At 41.2% G+C, this 14776-nt stretch overlaps 1 protein-coding gene across 1 annotated transcript in view; it reads right to left on the minus strand.

The window, feature by feature from the left end:
- Positions 1-327: 327 nt before the first annotated feature.
- THOC1 (THO complex subunit 1) overlaps positions 328-14776 on the minus strand; it is a 31166-nt gene continuing 16717 nt past the window's right edge. The window contains exons 11-21 of the mRNA XM_075826368.1: positions 13247-13378; positions 12538-12638; positions 10163-10229; positions 10030-10080; positions 9880-9950; positions 9240-9335; positions 7933-7998; positions 6616-6699; positions 3968-4115; positions 2085-2163; positions 328-750 (exon numbers count right to left, since the gene is read on the minus strand). Of these exons, the coding sequence (XP_075682483.1) occupies positions 461-750; positions 2085-2163; positions 3968-4115; positions 6616-6699; positions 7933-7998; positions 9240-9335; positions 9880-9950; positions 10030-10080; positions 10163-10229; positions 12538-12638; positions 13247-13378 (1185 nt within the window). The 3' untranslated portion in view covers positions 328-460. The remainder of the gene's footprint in view (positions 751-2084; positions 2164-3967; positions 4116-6615; positions 6700-7932; positions 7999-9239; positions 9336-9879; positions 9951-10029; positions 10081-10162; positions 10230-12537; positions 12639-13246; positions 13379-14776) is intronic.

A 14776-nucleotide genomic window follows, 5' to 3' on the forward strand; every position in this document is an offset into this window, starting at 1 on the left:
TTGCAAATAGAGACAGACACTTAAACCCCATTGATCTATTTGAACAGGATGCCTGTAATGCTAAAGGGCCCTTAAGAATTTGGCACAATTCAAAATTTAATAAAATCAATAAAATTAAAATTGGCAGTGCACTTTGAACAAACCTTGCATAAATCAGTAGCATAAGCGAATATAAGGAACTTTGTCATATAACTCAGCAGAGAAAAATGCCTGTCCCCACTTCAGACTCCTCCCCCACTCCCTAAATTTAAAATGCATCTAAACAAATATTGCAAAAGCCAAAATATTTATTATTACAGGTACTTCAAAAAAGTTTCATTTAAAAAAAAAAAAAAAAAGTCCTCCTACAATATCCCAAACGCTGCATTATAAAGCTTTACTTGGCATTTCAGTGTCATACGAGAGCCAGATGGAATGATGTGTATATCTCCCTTAACATGCAAATCCAACCGGTTTATGTTCAATTTTCCATTTCATTGGACAGGTTTTCAGCCAGGTCACTCAACAGAGCTTGATTCAAAGCAGCTATCAGATTTTCAACAGTCGCGTGAGCTCCTTCTCGATCCTGCCACGCGACCAGCAGGAGTTTGGCCCTCATTTTCACATCCTCACTGTCAGATTCAATGCCTTGAATGTCTGAGTCTTTCATCTCTAAGTGAGGGGCCAAAGACTTCCACTGCTCTCCTAGCTTATTAGCAAGTAACTCGATGAGCTCACCAGTGACTACCTTCTGCTGCTGGACCTCTGGACCTGGAATAATATTTAAAGGTTATGATTTTACTGCACAAATATTAATGACTTCATGAAAAGCTAGCCCAAGTAGAATTAAAAACCTGAAAAGCTAGATCTCTAGGCAAGAACGATACATAAATTGTTTGCCCATCTATACGCAATATACAACCATAAAAGAAAATCAAAACAAATAATTTTATAAGTGAGAAAATGTCTAAAGAGCAACTGTATTATATTTTTTAGGATAAAACAGAAAAATGTAACTATTTAACCACAAGAAAAAAAAGAAACAACTAATTTCTAAAAAGTTCTACAGCTCACGACAAAATGTCTTTATTTATTTATTTATGTATGACAGCTCTGGCCTGTCAGAAAAGTAGAACACCTGTATAAGGGCCCCATGCACGAGACCGTATTTTCATCTATCAGTAAATACTGCTCATAAATAAGGATCCGTAATTCATCCGTATTTACGGATTGTTATCCACAAATACAGTCCGTATTGCATCCGTATTTGATCCGTATATATGGATCAGTTTAAAAAAAAAAAAAAAAAGGAGGGCAACTGCAAATGATGTCAACATGTTGCCTAGCAACTCTTCCATAAATATGGACGATTTACGGATGCAAAGCCGTAGCCGTCTGTATTTACGGAAGCTCCCATAGATATAAATATACTGAAAGGTGTCTGTGGCCAATAGAAACGAATGGGTCCGTAATTACAGATGAAAAATATGGTCGTGTGCATGGGGCCTAAGTCTGTGTTCACACTGAGGTTATTCTGAAAGGGGTTCCGATATCTTTGACAGCAATAGCATAATCTGCAGAGCTATTTTTTGAACCCCGACGGAGCCCATTAGAAGTCAATTGGATCCATCAGGATTTGTTGGGATCAGTTTAAAAACAGATCTGTCATAGCTCTCATGGTCCATTATAAACAAAAGCCAAGGAGCTAGTTTGAACAGAGACAAAAGCTGTCTTAGGTTATTGATAAAATGCACAAATATGACTAATAAGCCTCTTTTGAAAGACCATAATAAAAGAAAAAAAAAAAAAAGGGAGGCATATGTCAGGGAAGAGAAGGGTCAAGTATGTTGAAATTCAACATGCCCGATCCTTTTGCTCGATAGTAGATAAGCCGCAGCCAGAGGAGTCTAAGAGCAGGTTTCTGCCTTCTCCTCATTGAAAACACAAGCAGGCTCGGCAGCTGCAACACATTGAGAAGTTTGGCCTATGGTTTCCATTGCACTTCATTCACTATCTTTTTGTTGCTTTGTTTTGAATCCAGACCATGTGGAGATCCCTGGTGTTTATAGACCTCTTAAGTTTAGTGATGTGTAGAATATACTTACTTTCATTGTTTTCCTTCAACAAAGATTCATTATCTTCATCATCCTCATCTTCTCCTGTTTTTATCTCCTCTGAAGGGGGCTAAGGACATTATGCATTTTTAGTATTATGCAAAGGAACAACAGTTGGCACAGACTATAAAGTTCTATCCTCTAGTAAATTAGAGAGGCTCTGTCACCAGTTTATAACTGCCCTATCTTCTACCTAATCTAATAGGCGCTTTAAATGTAGATTAGGTGTTTGTTTTTTTTAAAAAACAAACTTATTTTTGACAAAGTTATGAGCATTTTAAGTGTTGGGAATTAAGAATAAATTTGCATAAGTGGGTGTAGTAAAGAGAAGTGTATGATGCTGACCAATCAGCGTCATACACTTCTCTTCATTCATGTCCAGCTTAATCCACAGCACAGAGTGATCTCGCGAGATCACGCTGTGCTGTCACTTACTCCCGTAGTTCCTTCACACAAGCAACGGGAGTATAACCAGACGTCGATGTCCAGTCATTTTCCAGTCGCTTGTGTGAAGGAACTACGGTAGTGACAGCCCAGCGTGATCTCGCAAGATCACGCTGTGCTGTGGTTTAAGCTGGACATGAATGAAGAGAAGTGTATGACGCCGATGGGTCAGCGTCATACACTTCTCTTTACTACGCCCACTTGGTCAAGGGTAAAAAAAACAAAAACGCCCACTTGGGCATTAAGAATAAATTTGCATAACACTTAAAATGCTCATAACTTTGTCAAAAATAAGTTTGTTTTTTAAAAAAAAAAAACAACACCTTACTTATCTACATTAAAGCGCCTATTAGATTAGGTTAAAGATAGGGCAGTTATAAACTGGTGACAGAGCCTCTTTAAAGGGATTGTGTCGCTAGAAATTATTTATTATTTTCAGTTAAACAATTTGTATTTGAGTGATTACACATTGTTTTAATTTTTCTATTTTTTTCACAAGTCAGGAAATATTATAAATTAGATTCTAATTTATAACATTTCCATGTGCTGGGCACTAGAGGGAGCAGTTCCCAAAATTGCAGCATGGTCACTGTGGTAAAGCAACCTCATTGATTTATGCTGCAAATTTGGGGTGGACACACTCTCCTCTAGTGTCCTCACACAATCCCACCTCCCTTATTCTGGCTAGTGCCAGGAGGAGGGGTTTGAATCTTCAAACCTCCTACACTGTGTGCCGCCATTTTCTGAGCGACTGCACAGTTTAGGAGGATTAGATACAGGGCTCAGCAGACCGTATCACACGAACATAATACACACATCACATACACGAACATAAATTACCTGCCGCCGCCGCCGCCTCCACTAGTCTACGCTCCTATTCCTTGCGCCCGAACATATGGCCGGAAGCCGCGGCCGGAAGTCGTCATCTTACTGTCCGGCAGCGGCTTCCGGTCCACAAGAAAATGGCGCCGGATGTCGCTTGGCCGAAGACCTTTCATTTGGACTGTGTGGGAGCGGCGCATGCGCCGTTCCCACACAGACGGCGTACACTATAGTGAATGGAACGGCTCCCGTTCGCATTCTCTATGGGGTTGTATGTGCCGTATTCCATGTCTGTATGTGTCGTTAATCGACACATACAGAGATGAAAAAAAAATGGCAGCCCCCATAGAGAAGTAAAAGTTTGAACACAGTAAAAATTAGAACGTGACAACACTAATAAATAAAATTTTTGTTTATATTTTATTAAAAGCAATATAATAAAAAAAATTTAAGGTGCTTTTCTTTTTTCTGCTGGGATCATGCGATGTGATCTCTTAACGTTTTATTCTCTTTTAAACCATGAGTTTGAGCAAGTTGGGAGCTAGATGCCGGCAGTAACTGGAAACAATACGTTGTGACTACTTACTGGCAACGTTGTGACTACTTACTGGCAACTCTTTTGCTATCTTGATCACCATATTCTCCAAGTATTCTGGTAAACTCTTAAACTGTTGATTGGTAGGCTGGAAAAAGTGGGGGCTTCTACGAGCCAATAATCTCAGTGCTCTCCAGCCATAATTAGAGTTGTTTACCACTCTGAAAAATAAAAAAATACACCTTAATATTGATACAGCTATATATCTATATACACACATATACATTATATATACACACACACGCACACACATTATATATACAATTATAGAGAGTGTGTGTGTGTGTGTGTGTGTGTGTGTGTGTGTGTGTGTGTGTGTGTGTACACACTATATCCAATTTGAGGGGGTTGATAATTCTTAGGTTTTTTTTGTCTGCATCTCCCAATTTTGTCTGCGTATTGAAGCCTTTTTTTACCCATCTCACATGCCTTTTTTTACCCATCTCACATTCCACAGTCACTCACAGACTATAACCTATAACTGAAGACAGTCAAATGAAAATTGGGCCACCTGTCAGGAGGGTCGTTTAAGATCAGCAGCCATCCTTCCATTGAGTCATGTTCGACACTCTAAAATAGGGGTCTCAAACACATGGCCTGCGGACCGCATGTGGTCCCTGAGGCAATCATCTGCGGCCCGTGGGGCACCGTAGCCCCCTCGGGAGAGGAGAGCAGGTCGAAGCAGAGTGCGCCAGCGAATGACGAAGCCTCTGACGTCATTGTCCCTATATGGACAGTGATGTCAGGGGCTTCCCCCGAGCAGAGCTTATAATAGCTCTCTGCTCTGGGACTCCTGCTCTGAGGGACCCCCTGCCATCACTGTCCATACATGGACAGTGATATCAGGAGCAGAGATTGAGCCCCAGGCAGAGAGCTAGTAGCGCTCTGCCCAGGACTCCGGGCCCTAGGGTTGCCCCTGACATCACTGTCCATATATTGACAGTGATGTCAGGGGCTTCCCCAGAGTTCCGGAGCAGAACCTATACTAGTGCTCTGGGACTCCGGCTCTAGGATTGCCCCTGACATCACATTCTGGTCCAGGAGGATCCCCTGACGTCACGGTCTATGGACAGTCACGTCATGGGCTCCTCCAGCAGAGGAATCCCCTGCCTAAGCGTCGGCAACGCTCTGGCTGGGGATTCCACTCCTAGAGGGAGCCCCAATCGAGCTATCTACAGGGGTGTATGTGTGTGGGTGGGTGGCACCATCTACAAAGGGTACTGTGGCACGACCTAAGAAGGGGCTGCCCAATTTTCATATTTTTGTGTCAGCTCAGTTGGCAGCCAGACTGCATTTAGCGACACTTAAACTGAATTGTTAAAATAAGCACGTGGAGTAAACTCGCAAATTTCTGTTGTTAAGTTTAAACCTAGCGCTATTATTATAGTAATGTCGTATTATACTAATGTAGTATTATAATAGAAGTTCAAATAACTAATTGAGTAACAATAATTTTGTATTATATCAAATTTGAAAGTAATGCGGCCCGTCAACTTGAAATTTTTTCTATGTGCAGCCCATTTACTCGGCCAAGTTTGAGACCCCTGCTCTAACATCATTCTTCCTAATATCTCACTGTCTAAAGAAGCGGCAATGGACGTGAAGTGTAGAATACCACAATCTTGAATCAGGCAGGAAATTGCCAGAAGGGGAAGAAGTTACAAGTTTTTGGGTTTCCTCCACCACTTAGGAAGCCAGTTGATCTATCAATATGTTTTCAATGAAATAGGCCTGTCTCTGTGTGTCTCAAACATGGCAGGACAAAACACTGGAGCCAGGTAACCAATACAGCTAGAAAGTAGTTATTTTTCTATTGATGTTTAACCCCCTAAATGACCTGGCCTGAAAAGGCCTTAGGTAAAAATGTGCTGGTCACTCCCTGCCTTTCAGCAGCCATAACGGTTTTAATTTTTCATTGACATGGCGGTATGAGGCCTTTTTTTATGCGGGAGAATTTTTTTTCTCGCAGTTTGGGGATAGAATTCTTTTTCTTGTTTCTTTTTTATCCCGTTCACGTTTAATCCTAAATAACCTGTTGGATTAATTCTTCAGGTCGTTTAGATACCGAATATGTGTAAGTTTCTTGTTTTTAATGTAGGGACAATAAAATATATTTTATGCGCTCATCAGCCTCTTCTACATAGACGCTACTGTAGACGAAGCACCTTCACCGCCTGCCGCCAAAAGACGGTGGGTGGTCGTTAAGAAAGTTTTTTGTTGGTTGAATACTAAAAATCAATCATAATAGCTGCTAAAGTCTAGACCCGGATCTTAAATAAGGAAAGGATGTGGGTAAATACAATATTTGATATATAGTGCCAACATGCCCTGTACTAACATTACATAAAAAAATAATTAAATGACATCACGACTCTGTGCTTCTTCTAAGCCAAGAATGCTTCAAAAGGGCCTGTACGAAGCCCTGACAATCAGCTGTGAAATCGCCAGAGGAAGCAAAGAGCAGCCATACATTTCATGTGCGGTCAATTACATGGTACTTTGACCACTCGGAGACCCGCTAAAGCACCAGCTGCTCTTTCAGTGGCTCCCTACTCTAGCTAGAGGGAGGGGGTTTCTTAATGATGCTCACATGCTTTAATAGGGATATGGACATGGGTTGCCCATTTGGGATATCTGTAAGAGTACGCTGTAGTGACATACTTGTATTGATCCTCAACCATGTTTTCAGGGTCTGCTTGCTCCATTGCCTCTTCAAAGAATTGTTCCAAAGATGGCATAAATTCCCTAAGATATAAAAGAAACGTAAGACAATTGGGAAGTTGTTAGTAGCACATCAATTTAAAAGGCACATTGTCTTCTAGAAATTGGATCTTATCTGGTTAGGGAGACCATGTGGGAGATCTAACAAAACTGGTGAAAAGCAAAAGTGGAGCAGTCGCCCATGGCGAACAATCAAGGTCGCTGCGTTTATTTTCCAAAGCGCCTCTAAAAAACAGGAGGAGGAATCTAAAGGGTTTCCATGGGCAACTACTAATATGTGCGAACTAACATTTTAAAATCAAGAACTTACCAGGTATGTTTATGGTTTATTAACCTTCTGTGCCCCAGGTCTCCCTGCTGCACACTGTAAAATAGGTTTCTAGGAATCCATATTCAGTACAGGGGTTCGTAAACAGGTACACGATTGACTAATAGGTGATGGCCAGCAATGATCGCTATAGCAAATATGAATTCTTAGGAGCCAGAACAGGTGCCGAGGAGAGTTAGGCTGAATTTCAGATTTTACTTGAAGTGGGAAAGAATCTTTAAATGAACCCTTAATATTTCATAACTACCTTGACATTGTCCATCCGCTTTAGCTCCTTACTATTCATTCTAAAACCATTATACTGCAGATTGTTATACATTAAACTTTTATGCCACTGTCTGGTTAACAAATTTAAAGGGGTTATCCGGGGACCAAAAATTTCATTGCATTAATATTTTTATGTGAAACGAAGTCACTTACTAATGTACTTTAAAATTCGGTGCTAAATCATGCAGTTCAAACCCGATGAATTGTTCCCGGAAGTCCTGTAGCTCTTCTAATATTGAGGCCGCTCCGACACGGCCACACGTGACTGAGGGCTTGATTGCTGTGCGTGTTGGCGTGTTACTAAGCGCATGACCGCAAGGAGCGGTCACATTGCCTATTGCTGGAGTCCCGAGCAAAGCGCTAGCTGATGTAAATGAGTATAGTATATGCTGTCCTGCAATGTTTGCTTACCGATTTGTATTTTTAGTAATATTATTCTAATTAAATAAAAACTTTATTAAGAAAGAAAAGAAAAAAAAAAAAATAAAAAAAAAAAAATATATATATATATATATATATATATATATATATTTATTAGAAGAGCTACAGGACTTTCGGGAACAATTAATGCAATGCAATTTTTGGTCCCCGGATAACCCCCTTAATGCAATTCTCGGCAGAAGGTGGTTACTTATGACAGACAGGTATATGTTCTACCTCACCTGGTCTCGGACTTGCAGGCTTCTATGTTGTCAGGACACAGATTCCAGAGCCTTGTTAACTCTTCACTGAAAAGACAGATTCTAGTTATAAGAGCAGACATTCCCATGTGTGCAAAAACAGCTTTTCCAGCTTAAAGAGGCTCTGTCACCAGATTTTGCAACCCCTATCTGCTATTGCAGCAAATAGGCAGTTATTACAGTAACGTTTTTATTTTTTAAAAACGAGCATTTTTGGCCAAGTTATGACCATTTTTGTATTTATGCAAATGAGGCTTGCTAAAGTCCAACTGGGCGTGTATTATGTGTGTTACATCGGGGCGTGTTTACTTCTTTTACTAGCTGGGCGTTGTGTCTCGAAGTATCATCCACTTCTCTTCAGAACACCCAGCTTCTGGCAGTGCAGACACACAGCGTGTTCTCGAGAGATCACGCTGTGACGTCACTCACTTCCTGCCCCAGGTCCTGCATCGTGTCGGACGAGCGAGTACACATCGGCACCAGAGGCTACAGTTGATTCTGCAGCAGCATCGGCGTTTGCAGGTAAGTCGATGTAGCTACTTACCTGCAAACGCTGATGCAGGTAAGTAGCTACATCGACTTACCTGCAAACGCCGATGCTGCTGCAGAATCAACTGTAGCCTCTGGTGCCGATGTGGCCGACACGATGCAGGATCTGGGGCAGGAAGTGAGTGACGTCACAGCGTGATCTCTCGAGAACACGCTGTGTGTCTGCACTGCCAGAAGCTGGGTGTTAACGAACAGAAGTGGATGATGCTGATTCGTCAGCATCATACACTCCCATTCCTAACACCCAGCTAGTAAAACAAGTAAACACGCCCAGATGTACTTTTACTGTAAACACGCCCAGTTGGACTTTTGCAAGCCTCATTTGCATAAATACAAAAATGGTCATAACTTGGCCAAAAATGCTAGTTTTTTAAAAATAAAAACGTTACTGTAATCTACATTGCAGCGCCGATCTGCTGCAATAGCAGATAGGGGTTGCAAAATCTGGTGACAGAGCCTCTTTAATAGGCAAATCGAAGAGCAAAATGTTTTCCAGAAAACACACAAGGACTGCTGCAGAAAGCAAATTATTTAAAGGGATTCTCCAGGACCAACACTGATAGAAAGAATAGGCCATTAATGTCAATGAACTGAGAACCCCCTTTAAATAGGGAATAACCATTTTATACAGAGCCAGAAAACAAAAATATAACCGTCACAAAACTAAAATCTGAAAGGGCAGATCAAAAAGAAAAGATCGACAAAATCTCAAACAGAAGCAAACAGGTCTAGAATCTTACTTTCCCATTAACATTTTTTTGTTTGACCCTTTGCCTAGAAAGTCTTCAGGGGACGGTCGTTTCCTTGCCATTTTCAAAGGTTTACTGTCAGGTTGTCTAATTTGGAATGGAACAAAAATACTAATCAGAACAAATTACACAGAAATTCACAAGTTTGTACCATAAAAGATATAAATAATTTAGATGGAAAATGCAACAAAAATATAAATTAAAAATTCCCACATGAACTACCCATACACTAGTTAAAGCGTACCTAACTCTCCTAACGATTCCTGCTCTATCTCTGTAACATGCATAGAAGCTGCAGCAGCGTGGAGATTATACAGCAGTAATGAGCAGTGTGGCTGAGAATCCAGCATTGGGGTGACATAACTCTTACCAGCTGCTGCTCTCCCCTCCCCATAGACCTCTATGGGCAGAAGTAACCTGATTTGAGCTGATAATCCATCTGGTCTAAGGCAAGACGGGGAGAGCATTTAATTCAGAGTGAGTAAACAGTTTAGGAGAGAGAAAGATACTTTTTTTCCTGTAATAAGATATACTACAAAGTTTCCTATATTTTTAAGCTCTCTTATACGGTTGATTTATACAAAGTTTGGTGAAAGGACAGTGCCTATTTAGGTGACAAAAAAGCCCATACCTCTCTTTCACAAAACTGGGGCAGCCTTCATTTTTCCAGGAGTTCCAGTTTTCTTCTGTATTGAGTATGTGCTGAAAACAATGTTTTAGACATTAAGTGCCGCAATGTGATCTGCCAGCTCGCAATGCTATTGAATCGGAAATAGCTCACCTCCACCGTTTTAGAAAACTTGTCTCCGGCAGAAGGGGTTTCACAGAGTAACTGAAATGAAGAAAAGAAGAGCTATTAGCCATGGTCTCAGAGTTTAAAATGTGACAAACTTCTGTATTAAAGTCATACAAACCTGGTGAACAAGTTTGGTAGTGTCCTCAATCCAGTGAGATTGCTCATCCAGCAAGACATAGTTAGAGCTGAAATATAAGAGAGTTATTTCTATTAGGTTTAGAGGTAAACAATTAGATGTGCCCAGACTGTTTGAATCTATTAAACCAAAACCTGTTTGGGTAAGTTACAAGCAAACATAGGGAAATATCAAAGTTCATTAAAATATAGAAATAACCCTCAGCAAGACACTTAAAGCCTGTGGGCACCTTTGGTGTTTTTTTTGGTTTTTTCATTCATGAAATTTACCACAAAAGCACTTTTGTATTTAGCTTTTATTAAAAATGTTGTACTGTTTAGCTTCTGCAGCTTAAAGAGGCTCTGTCACCAGATTTTGCAACCCCTATCTGCTATTGCAGCAGATCGGCGCTGCAATGTAGATTACAGTAACGTTTTTATTTTAAAAAAACGAGCATTTTTGGCCAAGTTATGACCATTTTTGTATTTATGCAAATGAGGCTTGCAAAAGTCCAAGTGGGCGTATTTAAAGTAAAAGTCCAACTGGGCGTGTATTATGTGCGTACATCGGGGCGTTTTTACTTCTTTTACTAGCTGGTCGTTCTGACGAGAAGTATCATCCACTTCTCTTCACAACGCCCAGCTTCTGGCAGTGCAGACACACAGCGTGTTCTCGAGAGATCACGCTGTGACGTCACTCACAGGTCCTGCATCGTGTCGGACGAGCGAGGACACATCGGCACCAGAGGCTACATTTGATTCTGCAGCAGCATCGGCGTTTGCAGGTAAGTCGATGTAGCTACTTACCTGCAAACGCTGATGCTGCTGCAGAATCAACTGTAGCCTCTGGTGCCGATGTGGCCGACACGATGCAGGACCTGGGGCAGGAAGTGAGTGACGTCACAGTGTGATCTCTCGAGAACACGCTGTGTGTCTGCACTGCCAGAAGCTGGGCGTTCTGAAGAGAAGTGGATGATACTTCTCGTCAGAGCGCCCAGCTAGTAAAAGAAGTAAAAACGCCCCGATGTACGCACATAATACACGCACACTTGGACTTTTGCAAGCCTCATTTGCATAAATACAAAAATGGTCATAACTTGGCCAAAAATGCTCGTTTTTAAAAAATAAAAACGTTACTGTAATAACTGCCTATTTGCTGCAATAGCAGATAGGGGTTGCAAAATCTGGTGACAGAGCCTCTTTAAAGAGGCTCCGTAACCACATTCTAAGTGGCCCATCTTCTACATAATGTGATCAGCATTTTTGACGGAGTTACGACCTATTTTACCTTTATGCTAATGAGTTTCTTAATGGACAACTGGGTGTGTTTTACTTTTTGACCAAGTGGGCGTTGTGGAGAGAAGTGTATGACGCTGACCAATCAGCATCATACACTTCTCTCCATTCATTTACACAGCACATAGTGATCTAGCTAGATCACCATGTGCTGTGTAAATGAATGGAGAGAAGTGTATGACGCTGATTGGTCAGCGTCATACACTTCTCTCCACAACGCCCACTTGGTCAAAAAGTAAAACACGCCCAGTTGGGCATGAAGAAACTCATTAGCATAAAGCTAATATAAGTCATAACCGTCACAAATTATTGTTTTTGTAAATAAACAACACTGCGGAGATCTACATTACAGCGCCGATCATATTATGTAGAAGATAGGCCACTTATAATGCGGTGACAGAGCCTCTTTAAATGTCTCAGTACGTAGAAACTGCAGAATGCCGTTCTCAGCCGAACCGGTCAAACAGATGGTATAATGGCTTGGTCTAAAGCAGCTCCTGAGCCATCATCTAAGCCTAATACTGCTCAAATTAAAGTTGGAGATTTTCGGGGCCTTTATAGTGAACGTTTCCAACATACACTTCAAATGCAGTGTGGATAGACATACTTTGTTTACTTTCTGCTAGAAGGGGAACTCTCCTAGCAGATATATTGGACAAGGGACCACGATAGCCACCACCTAAAAAGAGGGGCCACACTAGCTTACCCCTATATGATCACATTGGGCAGGGCCAGGGAACGGGGTAGCAATACATACACAGCAACATTGGAAGCCCATCTTACATCTGTATATTCTTTTGCCAAATACAAGAGCAAATTGCAGTAATTGGAAGCAGGTAAAACTTTTACGTTTCAAAAAAAAAAAAAAAAAAAAAAAAAAAAAAAAGGAAATAGTCTTCCTATGGTCAGATGAAATGGCATTTAAAAAAAAATAAAAAAAATTTAAAAATTCAAAATAAGTCCTGGCTGAACGTGATGCGCAACCTTCTAAAAACGACACATTTGAGCCCCCTCCCTATATCAGTATTGCCAGATGACAACCACCGAGTTAAAACTACATATTGAAACAAAATAAAAAATTACGTTTTAAACTTCACTTGGCCTTTCAAGTACTGGAACAATATGAGATACTGCAGCAAAATATGTCGACGAAAGTTGCTGTCACTTAGTTGCAAATCCATTAACTAAAAGGAAAAACAAAAAAATTAAATTAATTTTTCACACAAGTTTAATATTTGCTTAGTTAATTATATTATATTTAGTTAAAGGGGTTGTCCACTTCCTGAAAACTGATGACCTATCCACCAGATAGGTCATCAGTATATGATCGGTGCATGTCCAACACCCGCAACTCCGGCTGCTTACGTGCACCGGATGTTTGGAATGGTATGCAGTAGTTGGAGCCGGAAGTAGATGGCTCCGACCACTGCATAGCGGCCATTCGCCGGAACTGCAGATCTGCTCCTATTCACTTGAATAGGAGCCGAGCTGCAATACTGCAGCTGGGCCATTGTTCTTTGACCGGAGCCATCAGATTCCGGCAACATCGTCTGGCTCCCGGAGGCAGCAGGCGTGCCGGATCGGTGCGGGGTCCGGGTGTCTGACACGTACCGATCATATACTGGATGACCTATTCGGTGGATAGGTCATCAGTTTTCAGAAAGTGGAAAATCCCTTTAATTATACCATGTAATTCTAACATGTATGTAAATAGAGTAATTTCTGTAAAACATTGGAAGATCACAAAATGTAGAACTCAAAGTAAAGCGCCAGTGGGGTAGTTGGGCGTTACCTTCTCACTTGTCAGGAATTTAGCAAAGTATACGTGTTCACCTCCAGATTTCAATTCCTCAATTTTTTTCCGTGATGCTTGTGTGTCGTCCAGCTTGTAACTCTTAAATACTTGCAGAACCTCTTCTGAGAACTATGGGAAGGACAAAGTAATAAATATATAAAAATGATATGCAATGGGGCTATCAAGGAGGTTAGATGTGTTAGGAGAGGGCAGGAGGGGCTTGGCATGCAACGTGGAGATATTATATATTTAGGAGCGCTTTTTACTTTGTGAGTACATGGAATAAAGTACCAAAAGATTTTATCCAACGCTGCAGTCTGCGCTATGTCTGTCTGCTTTTATCCTCTGCAGAACCACTTTATGTGAAGGCTGGGAGACTGCGCAGTAGAAACATCAAGCGTGTTCTGATACTTCATCTACCAAATCTAACCTCCTTGATATTGGGAATGGTGAGGAACTTTTCCTGGAATCAGTGAGTTTAATTTTTATCCGGACTATACAGTGTGTAGCCACATTACATATCATTTTTATATATGTATTTCTGAGTGAACGGGTGGACTTTATTCACTGCAATTCTGTGCTCCACTGAATACAGAAACAGTTTAGTGCAAAACATATATGTTAGTACATTATATAAAAGGACAAAGTAATGTAATGAGTTCAAACTAAATTATAGCACTACTCAAAAGGTGTCCAGATACACTGTCCAGTTATAGCATTAAAACCACCTAGCGAGTATTGTGTAGGTCCCCCTTGTGCCGCCAAAACAGTTCTGACACGTTGAGGAATGGACTCCAAGAGACCTCTAAAAATGGTTTCCTGTGGTAACCGGCATCAAGACATGAGCGTCAGATCGGGTGAGGCCTGTAAGTGGCGATGTGGGGCCTCATGGATTGGACTTGTTTTTCCAGCTCATCCCACTATGCTTAATTGAACGGAGATCTATAGAATTTTGAGACCAAGTCAACCCGATAAGCTATTGGACATGTTCCTCAAACCATAATGGATTATTTTTTTTGCAGTGTTGCAGAGCGCATTATCTTGCTGGAAGAGGCCACTGCTATTAGGGAATACCGCTGCTATGAAGGGGGTGTACTTGGTCTACAATAAGGTTTACTTTAGGTAGCTGGTATGTGTCAAAGTAACATCCACATGAATGCCAGGACCCAAGGTTTCCCAGCAGAATGTTGCCCAGAGAACCACACTGCCTCCGCTGGCAAGCCTTCCTTCCATGGGACAACCCGGTGCTATCTCTTCCCCAGGAAAGCGACACACATGCAGCCAGCTGTCCAGATGATGCAAAAGGAAAACTTGAAGCATCAGACCAGGCCAACTTCTTCCACCGCTCCATGGTCCCGTTCTAATGTTACTCTGCCATTTGTAGATTCTTTCCACATTGAACAGGGGTTCGCTGGGTATTCTGACCGGTCCGTGCCTACTTAATCCCAAACGCAGAAAGCGGAGATGCACTGTGTATTCTGACAGCTTTCTATCATAACAAGCATTAACTTTTTCTTTTTTTTTTAA

The sequence above is a fragment of the Rhinoderma darwinii genome, chromosome 5 (assembly GCF_050947455.1).
Source record: "Rhinoderma darwinii isolate aRhiDar2 chromosome 5, aRhiDar2.hap1, whole genome shotgun sequence".
NCBI classification, from domain to species: Eukaryota; Metazoa; Chordata; class Amphibia; order Anura; family Rhinodermatidae; genus Rhinoderma; species Rhinoderma darwinii.